Here is a 13450-nt window from a genome sequence, read left to right on the forward strand (position 1 = left end):
TGAGGCAATCAAGACAGGAGCATCAGGATTTTCAAGTAAAGCCTCTGGATTCAATGCTAAATACCTTGCAAACACATACCACGACTGATTTACCGGCTTTGTAATATACAGGCTATGCAGAGCGTCGGTGAAAGGCTTCCGCATGTTCACGGCCCCTGAGGGTGTGAAAACGGCTGTAATTATAGAACGAGCGAATGTGTGACATCATGCAGTAACCCAAAGTCGCGTTCTGCCCAAGGGGGCGTGGCCCACGTCACGTGACCACAGTGAAACCCATGTTTCTGTGGGCAGTACAGTTTCTGTACCCAATGCTTCAGTGACTCCACACTGCCGGCTGACTCACTGACCACTGCATTCCTTCATCGCTGTCATATCAAACGCTGTTATATACGTGCAGATGATGCACTAGTCATAATCATTTCCCCACCGCGCCCCAGATGGCCTCACAAAGCCGTGCGTCATCCCTTCTCCTACCAGATGATGACCTTCAGCAAAGCCTGCGTTCATCTGGCAAGGTCGTCTTCCCGATGAGAGCCGCCTCCGCTCCGATGACGCTTCCCATCCGTATTGAGAAGCTGCTCCTGAATCTGAGAACATCTTTTTTATGAGAAAACTCTCATAAAAGCTTTGGGAAGAATTGTGGCCTGTAGTGTACCCTGCATCACACTCTAACCTGGGACATACTGATCGAACAGAGAACAAATATGCCGAAAATCCTGAATTCACATGCTGCCGAGGGAAGGAGAGACTAACTTGTGCCACAAAGATGAAGGACTGCGGGGACGATGTTTTCATGGAAAACCATCTGCCTGCTCCTGTCCAGGTGACATCTGTCTGGCGAAAACTCCAAAGGCCCTTTGCAGATTAATGGGTTGCGCAGAGTGCAGCTGTCATCGCTGGAATGGATTAATAACTATATTCCAATCCACTTCCAGCAGATTAATAAACCCAGGACTGCAGGGGACCTGGGCTTCACATACAGCTGGGTTAGGCGATATGGAAAACAGTTTATCGCGACGATAGCGGAGGCAGAAATTATAAAGTAAAAATCAGGTGGGCCAGTCCCATAACAATTTGTTTGGAGATAAAATCACTCTACACTCAACTACATTTTAAAATCAGTTTTTAAATGACCTGTGGCATTACTAAGGCTAAACGAACAGAGAGAAAGAAAAATCTATTTGCCTCTCAACAACACTTTTCCTCTCCCTGATCTAACCACACACACACATACCTGTCAGACACAATCGCTTTATCGTACTGTATCACTCGCCGTAATGCTGGGGGGGGGGGGGTCAGATCCTTCTGGTTGGGTCCAGGACCACTTGTGCTGTTGCAGAACTATCACAATCATGTTTTTCATATCACTTGATATTGATCATTATCGCAATAAAATTGAAGTCATTATGTCAAGGCTCTGTTTCTGCTTAAAATTCCCAACACAGGAAAAAGGCCCATATGTGTGTGTGTGTGTTTTCAGCTTGGAAGTTGCAAGACTAAGTGTTGATGTGTCACTTGAAGAGCTTGCACTCTGTATGTTGTACTGGATGATACTTCAAGCATTTTTACCTTATTTATCCACAATATCTCTGTTTCACGAGGATGCTGTGACTGCTGAGCTGTCGCTTTCTTCACTGACACTCGCAGTTTCCTCTGACTCATCGATTCTATCAACCTTCCCGTGTTTTATGTCCCAATTCAGGGGCTGAATCCTTCAGTGGACACTGTGTCCTTCGCAGGTCAAAAGAAAAACCCACTCAGTGAATCTTGGGCCGCGAAGGATCCATCAGGTTTGAAATCACTTATATCACCCTTTTTCCCCATTCTGGTGTTTGGGTGACCATTAGTTTTCCACATAAAACAGACCACACTTCAGGTCTCTGGTGTATGCTGATTGGCTGATTAAGTGGCTGTAACCCCCGGCACCCTGCCAATCAGTGATGTGGGAGGTACGCCATGTAGTCACAGCAACCAATCAGAGCAGTCACATTAAATTCAGGCTGCAGTGTGCGGCTTCCTGAGCTTCCTGTTTATGTAAGAGAGACCAGCCATGAACGGTCGTGTTTTAATGAATGTCAGACCTAATATAATACATCTGATGGCTTGTGCATTGACGACATTTCCGCAGCCGCTTTGGTTTTAAAAGCTTTAATGAAGCTCAGTGATGTTCCCACTCATAAAAATGCTTTACTGCGTATGCAGCTGCAGCTTCCAAAACGCAGCTTCTGGCTCCCCTGAAGACCTGTACGTGACAAGCAAACACAAAATGCCCTGCTGTCACCTTCTTAAATACACTATCCAACTATAAGAATCCCTAATGATGCATTTTTCAGGAAACGACTGCGAATTGCACAAATATTTTGTTTTGAAGATAAACACGAGTGTCTAGCTCAACACCGTCACCTTGAACTAACTAATTATCTTGGAGCATGTTGGGATGGGTAATTCATAAAACGCAATCAGGGCAAGACCAAAATGACTTCAAGAAGAAAAAAATGTTACCAACTTTATACTAGTCAGCAGTGTGAAGTTTTCCATGACGCATTTCCAGGGTCATTAATGGCGTGTCGGCACACCATAAATTTCCGCCCTAAACTATCTTCTATGGCTTTCGGTATAACGATGTGAATGTACATCGAGAAGCTACAGGAGAGGGGTCCTCCAACCACTTCCTTTGATCCATCCCTAAGCTTCCCAAGAGACTGCATGAGAAGACAGACTCTGCAGTTGTCCTCTGGGGCAGCCCTGGAAATTAAGCCACACTCATTAACAGGGCTGGGAGCTTAATTGGTCCCAGGAAAGCCTGTTTCACCCATAATAGCTACTTCCCTCCTCACTGGCTCTTTTGTTTTTTAAACTGTATTCCATCTGTTTTAGTTTTCACATTATTCTTCACCTTACTGACATTTCCTGTGATTTATGTATATAGATGCTAAATACCGTACGCTCATGGGCCACTTTATTAGGTACACCTGTTCCACTGCACACTGAGCCAAATATCTAATGAGCCAATCATATGTCAGCATCACAATGTGCAAAATCATGCAGATACAAGTCAGGAGCTTCAGTTAACCCTTTCAACACCTCTCCTAACATCAGCCCAGTATTTGCCACAACCGCCCAATACACCCATGTATTATTTTACTCAAGCACTAACACACCTTGTTTGCCAAATGAACACCTCATTGACTCATCCAACAAGTCACTTTATGGAGAACCACAGAAATTCTTGTTCATTCTTGTTGTGTTGTTCTTAAGTTAACTATGCTATAATGTTAAACTGTGTTTCTGAGCAAACATACACTTACTACCTAGAAAAACTTTAAACATTTCCTTTGACTGTCTAGCATAGAACTGTATTTGCTTGGCTGATGCATCCATCCACTAAATTCAATAAAACTTTTTTTAAAATTTTCATTTGTTAATACTGGATATTTCAAGCATCTAACTGAAACAAAGCCTCTTCAATCAGCTATTACTGGGTTATAAATCAGCATATTCAATGATTGTTTCCTGCTGCTAAGAAAAATATCAATGCCCATTCGTTTTCCATAACCATTAATTTGATGCCGTCTCATCGGCAGCCTGTCCCCAGGGGTGGACGTAGCATAAGGTGGGCTAGGCACCTGTCTGGGGCCCCGAGAACTAGAATATTCCATCACAGGGGAAAAACCCTACATTCCCACAATAAGATCAGTTTAGAAACAGTAATCCATTCAACAGCAATACTCCAGAAATGAGCTGTGGGTTTGGAAGATGGATACAGAACCATCACCGGGCTGTTTGTTACACAAGTAAAAGTTGCGGTAACACTACCCTCCGTTGCGATAGATGGCGCTAGCACTCTCATCATACTAAAATGAGCGATGGCAGAAGAAGAATATCTAACGTACGCCGGAAGTTACGTTATTATTTTTTTAAGCAGAAATAAGTGCAACGATGGAGACGAGCGAGACTGGTAAATTATCAAAAATATATAATAATAATAGTCATTAGTATAATAATTTTCCGTAGAGTCACGTAAAAATGTGATGAGGGCTTGTGAGTTTTGGCTAATGTCTGATTTGAGGCGGTTAGTTGGGCCGTAGCACCCACCCTTGCCTGATCCGTAGCTAACTTGTTACCAGTCTGTACTGCTAGGTGTAATTGTGATCGCATACCAAAATCCTTATTTACTCCAGTCCTCTACTATCTAATTTCCGTCTTTGGTCTGTTATGATTCAGCGCAGTATGTCTTTTCAGCTAGGGTCGTAATTATTTCTTAAAATTAATAATCGATTTGAACTGACAGCTGACAGAAGTTGTGCGGCGATAGATGTTCGCCGTTAACTACCGCAGATAAGGAGACCTGCCTGAATGAGATGACTATTATTTCTTTCTCAGTATGTTCCTGTCTTAGTCATTCGATCACTTATCGCAATGATAAAATCTATAAAATAAAAATGTCTTGCCAACTTTAATTAGTGGTCAACAAAAAACTAAACTCACTTTTACGAGGGTGATACCGTTTAAAGAGAGATTACGACTTTTACTTGGTTTTACATGTTCGTCATGAGGAAAAGTGGGCGTGCAAGCAGTTGCACATTTTGATATTTAGGGTCTCATAACAGAAGCGTCTTAAAAAGCTATGTGGCTGCACTGCAGCATTGTGAGCTTCTAACAGATGTGCACAGGGTGTGTGAGTGTTTTCCACGTTTCACTACCAGGACGGGCCGGGTGGAAGTTAAAGCCTGTGCAAAAGAACAAGATGACTGCAAACATTCTGCGGCAGGAAGAACTCATTGCACAGAAGAAGCGGGAGATTGAGGCCAAGATGGCAGAGCAAGCCAAGAATTACCCTCAGACACCTAACAAGCCAGTAGCACCAAGGTAGGTATCCAAATAGTGCACAATGTGCTCTGTGATGTCAACTGCTGTGCTTCAGGGGAGTAAAATGTCACAGTATTTTGCAATTTCGAATGTGAATTCATTTAGTGAAAATATCATGCTGTATATACGATGATACCTAACATTTTTCATCTTGTGCTTTTGAGAGATGTACCTGGCTCATAGATAAAAGTTAATAGAAAATTATAAAAGCATCTTAATAGAAAATAAAAAATACATCTTACTTTGGTTGGTATATATGTTTTATGTGACTCTCACCCCACAGCGCACCCAGTGTTCAAGCCTCAACATCCAACAAGTTTGTGAATGATGGCAGCTTCCTGCAGCAGTTTCTCAAGATGCAGAAAGAGAAATCAAGTCCTGATTTGGGTACATTGTCCTCGATAGGAGTAGGATGTGTTATACACAGTTCCCCTAGTTCTTCGTAAGGTGAAAGTTATTGACGTCAAGAAAATTGGCTAACTTTAAGATTAGCAACTGGCAGAAGATCTGTTAAATGCTGGTAACTTAAAGGTTGTCTTGGTATGTCTTTGCTGTGAATTGCTGGATAAGAGAAATGAGATGACATTACCCGACACTCTAAATATCATCTTTTAGGTTTTGTGTTTTTTGGTTGATTTTTATGCGAAAGTGAAATGTATGGAAAATGAGGTGGATTCGTGCTGGGATGAGGATGGTTTTGAGTTACACAGAAGTGCTGTGTCTGTTGTAGGTTCCCCTAGCAGTGATTCAGACCAAGCTGCATCGTCCTCAGTGGGGCCATCTGCAGGTGGCGCTCCAGCACAGAAGAAGACCATCCTTATTGGGAAGAGGCCCGGTCTGGGCATCAGCAGCATGCTGAACCAGTTCAAGAACTATTCCCAGGCCAAGAAGGTGTCACCACGCCCACCCCGACCCAGCGTCTTCGTCTCACCGGACGACGATGATGAGGAGACGGACGACTCCCACTTCTTGGAGGTCAAAGGTAGCCCATTAGCGTTGTCTTACAGTAGGGCAGTGTTTCCGAATCCAGTCCTTGGGGGACACACAGTCGGTCCGTGTTTTTGCTCCCTCCCAGATCCTTGTCTGTGTGTCCCTGACGACCGGATTGGGAAACACTGCAGTAGGGAAAAGCACATTCGCCTGTACAGGCACAACATAAATAGCAATGAAATTACTCCCTCATTAACATATAAAAGGTTACATGAGGGTGTTACAGTTGCATAACCAGTGGTTGGAATGTGGACCTTCATGCCTATTAGTTGTGCAGTCACTTTTTAGGCCGCTCGTTTAAGACTGAAGCTGAACTGGCCCTAGCGTAAGCAAGCTTGTCATTAGCAATTAGAGGATGATTCTGAAAGCACTGTTATGTTGACCTGCTGATTCTGTACCAGCAAGAGCCTCTGTACCTATTTAATCCCCAACAGGACCCCATAACTCCTAGTGATGGTGTAGCTCTGTGTGTATGTGTGTACAAACAGAGGCCCAGTACTCATAGCCTGTTAAAGTCTCCCCCCCAGAGGACCCGGAGGTGCGCACCGTCCTGGACAAAATGGCGGTGTTTGTGGCGGAGGGGGGGGCGGAGTTAGAGAGGAAGGCCATGGAGGATTACAAGGACAATCCCCTGTTCTTGTGAGTCATTCGTCCCTGTGTCTGTTTGACTTTTGTGTGAAACCCTCACTGCGAGGGATGGCTGCAGGGGGGAGCATTTATTAGGATATATAAGGACAAATACCGGCAGAATTAGACTTGCCCATTCACTAGGGTTATTACCGTAGTAATCACCAGAAGTAATGTACATACGAAACCACTTACATTCCTCTTTCTCTGTGTGCTTTTATACAGGTTCTTGTATGATAAGAACAGCCGGGACTATCTGTACTACAGACGCAAAGTTGCAGAGATAAGAAAAGAAAATCCCAAACCTGCAGCCCCTACTCGTTCTTTTGGTAAGCCTGAAAGTCTGAGAGAACTGTTTTTCACACTTTTTTTTTTAATGACTTGCTTTGGGGAATCATGCACGCTTATTTATGATCGAGATTGTCTCCTATGAGAACGCCTCTTAGCTTAATGGCTGTTTCGTACATTCCGGCCTTGTCGACGGCCGCTTTCGCTGTGATCCCCGCTAATGTAAAATCTGCCCTGTGGCTTTTCCAGTTCTGCTTAGCAAACGTTTTCCATACAGTGAAACATTTCAGCATTTCTAATGCTGGCAGGCCAGGCTGCAGGAAAGTGCTCGATGTGCTGCTTGGCTAGAATTTGGCCTCGATCATGACAATGCATTCTGTGTATTGCAGCACCCATTAAAAATAGACTTTCAGGAACCTAGCTAGATGTTTTCTAGAATATATATATATATATATATATATTTTTTTGGAGGCTTAATTTGGGCTTTTAAATGCCAGCTATGAAAATAGGTTACTGTAACTGGGGTTTTGCAAATGATGACAAAATAAACTGGAACATCTGTGAACTTTTAATGCCTGTTTTTTTTTTTTTTTCTGTACATTTACGTCAGAGGGTGACACTGCAGTTCTAAGGAGATCATAGTTTTGTTCCTGCGTCAGTTACGGGTGTTTTTGTGCTTCGTGTTTGCGCAGTGGCCTTAGGGTAAAGGTTTAGCAAAGCTAATACGACTGTGATGAGACAGTGAAGCAGTCCTGCATATATAAGGGTCACGACGCTCCGTGTTTAATAAATGTAGCGTAGCAACTGCATTTTTTTTCTCCCCCCATTCAGCCCACCGCCTGCGATCCACCCCTCCTTTCTCATCCCTCACTCGCTGTAGACTCTAAATGGCAGCCTAATAGTTGTGTGAGTTGAACCCCAGTACTGATAGACTGCTTAAAGTCTCCCCCCCAGTGGACGAGGAGACGCAGCAGGTGGCCGAGAAGCTCGCTAAGTTTGTGGCCGATGGCGGCCCGGAGGTGGAGACCATCGCTGCCGAGCATAACCGTGACAATCCAGCCTTCAGGTAGGACCCCCGCTCTCCGTAGTCATGATGGCTTACGGGGTATTTAGCTAAATAAAGGTGTAGAACCTGCATCCACTTGTACCTGCAGCCATCAGGTTAAGCTCTTGTACCCTTGTTCAGTGTTACTGCTCTTTAGAATCTGCTTTTATCTGAATTGACTTGTGTGTAACGCTGTATGCCGTCTATGTAGCCTTCTGGTAGATTGCTTGCTCACGGGGTGGCAAATGCAGGACCTCGGAAACCTCTCGAGTCTTTCGGTTATTGACCGAAGAAAGCAGTCATGGATTAGGAGGAGGAGACTGAGCAGTTGTGGTTTAAGTAAGGCCTGGATGAACTTGTCTGCCCTGCGAAGGTTCTTGTACGAGCCCCACAGTGCGGCGCACCGCTTCTACAAAGAGAAGGTGGAGGAGTTTCGTCAGGCCAAGGCGGGGCAGAGCCCGCCGGCCCACACTGCGGAGGCTGCATCGGGACGCAGGCGGCAGGGAGGACCGTCTCCTCATCAGCAAGCCAGCGTGGGCAACCCGGCCCACTATGCCGAGCCCGCGAGCAGCAAGCGGAAGCGGAAGAGCCGCTGGGGCTCGGAGGAGGATCGTGTGGATATGCCTCTGCCTTCTGTAGTAATCCCCGCTGAGGCAGACCCAGAACCGGAAACGGCCACCCTCTCTGGTAACCTCATCCCCCGCCTCGCTGCTGCCACCTACAGTCTTCCCTCTTTCCACAAATCGGATCTGTCTAGACCTGCGTTTCCCAATCCGGTCCTCAGGGACCTACAGACAGCCGATATTTTTGCTCCTTTCCAGCTCCCTGTAGGGAGCAGAAATGTGGACTTTCTGTCTGGGAGCAAAAACATGGACTGTCTGTGGGTCCCTGAGGATCGGGATGGGAAACACTGGTTTAGACCAACAAGTATAAAGACTGAGTGACTGGGTATAGACTGATTCTGTGATGACTTCTCCGGCTTCTTAGGGATCTGCGTAACATGCATTCTGTGACTGATCTGTGTCTGTTTTAGCTCAGGAGCTCAGAGGCCTAGGCTACAAGAAAGGCAAGCCTGTTGGCCTGGTGGGAGTAACAGAGCTCTCTGAAGACCAGAAGAGGCAGCTTAAAGAGCAGCAGGAGGTATGGACTTGATGGCAGCTAGATGGGTCAGTTACACTGTGAAGACTGATGGTGAAAGGGCAACAGGTGTATGTATCTGTGAAAAGCAACTGATGTGGTTGTTGTGGCAGGAGTAGTGCAGTAAGGGTCATTGACATACCCCACCCACCCCTGTGCGCTCAGATGCAGGAGATGTTCGACATGATCATGAAGCACAAGCGGGCCATGCAGGAGATGCAGCTGATGTGGGAGAAGGCTGTGCGTGACCACCAGCACGAGTACGACAGCGACGAGGAGGTCGACGCACAGAAAGGGACCTGGGAGCACCGACTGCGGCAGATGGAGATGGAGAAGACGCGCGGTAAGAAGGACCCCCGTCGCTTCTGGCTCCCGTTCTCTCTCTTTCGGCTTCTGTTTCTGGAGAGCAACGGAGATCGTGTCTCTTCAGAGTGGGCCGAGCAGCTGACAGAGATGGGCAAAGGCAAACACTTCATAGGTGACTTCCTGCCTCCAGAGGAACTGGAGAAGTTCATGGAGACATTCAAAGCTTTGAAGGTGAGCCCTGATAGTGCCTAAGGTGGATGGTGTGTGTTTCAGTGCTCTTTGTATACAGTCAGCCCTTGTTGACTGTTTTATATGCATAGAAATGTAATATATACTATAAACTAAAACATTTAACTAACTGATGCTAAATTAGAACCTATTCCAACTGCCAGTATTTATTAAATAATGTCATATATGTGTGTGACAGAGTAAGGAAATCGTGTCCTGACACTAGATAAAACTGCCTGAACTTGCTTTTAATGGCAAAGCTTTCCAGTCTGTGAATAATACCGTCTGCGTATGGATGCAGGAGGGGCGGGATCCCGATTACTCGGAGTACAAGGAATTTAAGCTGACGGTGGAGAACATCGGCTTCCAAATGCTGATGAAGATGGGCTGGAAGGAAGGAGACGGCCTCGGCTCTGACGGGCAAGGAATCAAGAACCCAGTGCACAGGTGTGCCCTCTGCGTTTCCTTTCCTCCATCTGTATTGCACTTTAAACTAGGGGCTGCCTGTACTTCTGTTATGAACATGTCACACAAGTCTGTCTAAGTTGAATTTGTAGGTAAGTTGGAATAATAATAGAGTTCATCATAATAATTATTACTATATAGTAATAATGAAAGTGAATACATACAGTGCTGAAGCCGCCTGATGTTTTCATGAGCGTCAGAAAGTGCATATGTTTGTTATGAACCATTGTATTTAACCCAAATTTATTATATAATGTCCTTTATGGCAGTCCGTTTGTAAGTACGAGTTGACTGTAAGTTGGACGTTCTTCATCTGGGGAAAGGCTGTACTTTAAAAGCATGAGTAACCTTTTTAAGATGGGATTTCATTCTGGGGTTCTTTGCTCTTGTGGCATGTTGCAGGGGCACGACTGCCATCGATGGCGCTGGGTTTGGGGTGGACCGGCCCGCCGAGCTGACGAACCAGGATGACGAGTATGACGCTTTCCGCAAGCGAATGATGCTGGCATACCGCTTCAGGCCCAACCCACTGGTAACTCGACCCTACAGAGGCCGCCTGCAAAGCATCATGGGATAGTTATGGGCAACGTGCTCTTGTTCACTTGCCGACTCAAAATATTCAGTAAAAACTATTAAACTTTGTCAAAAAGACATTGTTGCTTTTATCACATTTTAAATATATTTCCTGAATGCAGCCAAAATAGTAACCAATTTTATGCCAGGACTTTAACTTACGGTCTCCATTTGCCCTCGCTAATGTGTGTAATTTCTGTGGGCTTCCCAGATTACTGTGGGTTTCCTCCCCCAGTTCAAAAACACCCAGATAAGCAGAGTCTTAAAATGACCAATAGCAGGGCTATTCAAATCACAGTCCTCATTGGCCAGGTCCTGCTGATTTTCCAGCCTGCTTTTACCTGTGAGTCAGGTGTGAAGCCTCTGGCCAATCAGAATCAGTAATTATTAAACTGACTACCTGGGAGAACTGGATTTGGAATCGAGGGCCATGATAGATTTTAGACTTATTGTGACGTTCTGTATTAGCAGTTTTGGGATATGAAGAGGCGGAAATTGTTTCCACCAAGTAATACTGAATGTCGCCACAAGGTGGTGTATAAGAACCACAATGGAGAAGAGAGGCAATAGGACTATTTGGAAAATATTGAAGGACTAATTTTGACATTTCAAGGCGAATGTATAACGATTACTGTTTTTTCCCTCCCCTCAGAATAACCCAAGAAGACCCTACTATTGAAGCAAGGAGCAATACAGTTACTGTTTTTACAGTTGTGTCAAAAACTGAGATGGTTAAGGAAGCTAATCAAATCAGCTTGCGGTAAAAGGGGATTTGTGATTGCTTTTATTGTAAAGACAAGCGTATAGTATCCCTGGCTTCTCTGGTTACCCAAGAAGATGTCTAAATAAGTTCTTCTTTCGCGTGACACGGAGAGTCGAAGGTCAGTAATTTTCGAGCAGCTTGGCCTGTGTTTTATAGAGCCACGCTGGTCTCCCACACATGGCGATTGACTTCACATTCACACTTTTTACCGCACAACTGCTAATCTTAAACACAGACACAATCTGTTTAAATTAATATTAAGCAGTGCTATTTGATGTTTAACAGTATTCAAGATGTTTCAAGAACCAAAACGACAGTTTGCACCAAGTGAATGTACCTATAATTTTTTCCATACAATATATGATTTTTAAGTGGGTGTTTAGTACTACATATCAAGCTTTTAGGTTTAATTGCATTATTAAATCTGCCGTATATGTCATGTGGCCGATTTAATAAAAACATGGTTCCTGGTCCCTTTGTTTATGAATGGCTGTTTTTCCTCCCACTGGGGCTAGTTTGCGCTGTAGTTTTGGAGATGACTTACTGGCTAAATTCATGAATATTGAAGATGAACTGTGAATCGTGACTAGCAAGATTGCCAATGAATACACATTAACCTCCACTCACAGGCCTGATATTGTGCTGTATGTGTGAGAAAGCTGTCCTGAGAATTTGGTGCATTGTGAACGGCAAGTGAAAATAACTAAGGTTAAACATGGCTGTCAGTCTCATTTTTGTTATACCCTTCTTTAAATCCGTCTTGGTAACCACGTTGCAAATATGTTACAATGGTTATTTGCAGTTGCCAGCTCTCTCGCATCTGGAATGACTCACGCTTTCAGACTGTCACGCTCACGCAAGAAATCGTACAGCAAATCTATATTATTCCATTACAAACCTAAACATAGATACATCAAAAGCGTGGGAAAGTTCGCAAACCATACAGACTTTTCACAAGGTAATGAAATTGTTGCATGGATGTAAATGCGCCTGCATGTGTGTGCAGACTTATCTAGAATAGAAAGTCAGCTGACCAAAGCTGTTAAGATGTTAAGCGGCCACAGCGTTGATTTTGCAGACAGGCAGTCCGCATCTGTGCTGCATCTTCTTTTTTAGATGGAAACCCGTGTGACACGATTTTTCGTCGCATGGTTTCAGAATGTCTGCACTTGTTGCTTGAGTTGGGTATGAGCTAGTGGCAGTTACTCGTCCAAGTCCTCTGTTTAGAAGAGTAAGTTTTAATGCGACGACAGAAAAACATTTGACTAAAACCATGGTGGGACCGTGATGGTGGACGTTTAACATTTGCGGTAACACGCATGTCAAAAATACGATCATATCCGAAATATTTTTTTAAAAACTACAATTTCGGCCCACTGAGCTAACGAACAGGTACAGTATCGATGTGCTTTTTTGTGTGGTTAAATATTTCTGAAATTATTTTTTAAGTGAAAGCAAATAGTGTTTTGGACATGTTCAATCGGCATACATCAAGGGGTGTTGCAAATGTGTATATTTGAAACAGCGTATTAGTTCTATAAAAAAGCTATTTTAATTTAGGTAACTCTAAATGGCGTAATATGACTGACCCCATAAGGCCATCAATCCTGGGAGTTTGGGTGAGGGAGTTTTTGCTCCGTAAAATTACTTCGAGCCAATCCCCATGGGCAACCTTTTTGCTTCTACTGTCAATTAATGAAGGGAAAAACCTGAAAATAAATAGACGACGGCACGTACCTAGATTCACGCCTCAAACAGTCTCAGATCCCTATCCATCCATCTCCATATTACTCGCTACGAGATCTGAGAATTACCCCCATCACCTACCGGTGCAATGACCATTAACAGAGAATGCCCCCCCTCCCTAGTGGAAAACTCTGGCTGAAGTTAGTTAACCGAGGATGTCGGTTGTGAACGAATCGTTTAGCTGATCGGACTCAAAATGGTCGAGAAGAATCATTCCCGTCTCCTCTATGCATATTTTTGAACTGGGAGAAAACCAGTATAGACAAGGGGAGAACCCCCTCCCAACACATACACTGAGGAATTGGAACCCCAACCCTGGATGTATTACGGTACAGTGCTACACAGTTATCCAGCGAGGCGGCACCCTGTAATAAAGAGTTTCCTAAAGCTAACCACATGATTACTCAATTTAC

General features: G+C 44.4%; 1 protein-coding gene across 1 annotated transcript; it reads left to right on the top strand.

The window, feature by feature from the left end:
- Positions 1–3864: 3864 nt before the first annotated feature.
- Positions 3865–11764, top strand: sugp1 (SURP and G patch domain containing 1). Its single transcript, XM_023798131.1, has 14 exons — positions 3865–3958; positions 4707–4869; positions 5153–5256; positions 5600–5851; positions 6375–6498; positions 6712–6815; positions 7717–7840; positions 8193–8506; positions 8853–8959; positions 9122–9299; positions 9387–9493; positions 9792–9937; positions 10358–10487; positions 11181–11764. The coding sequence occupies exons 1-14, from the start codon at positions 3940–3942 to the stop codon at positions 11205–11207; spliced, it is 1899 nt and encodes a 632-aa protein (XP_023653899.1). The 5' UTR covers positions 3865–3939; the 3' UTR covers positions 11208–11764.
- The last annotated feature ends 1686 nt before the right edge of the window (positions 11765–13450 follow it).

This window comes from Paramormyrops kingsleyae, chromosome 21, assembly GCF_048594095.1.
Source record: "Paramormyrops kingsleyae isolate MSU_618 chromosome 21, PKINGS_0.4, whole genome shotgun sequence".
Taxonomy (NCBI): Eukaryota; Metazoa; Chordata; class Actinopteri; order Osteoglossiformes; family Mormyridae; genus Paramormyrops; species Paramormyrops kingsleyae.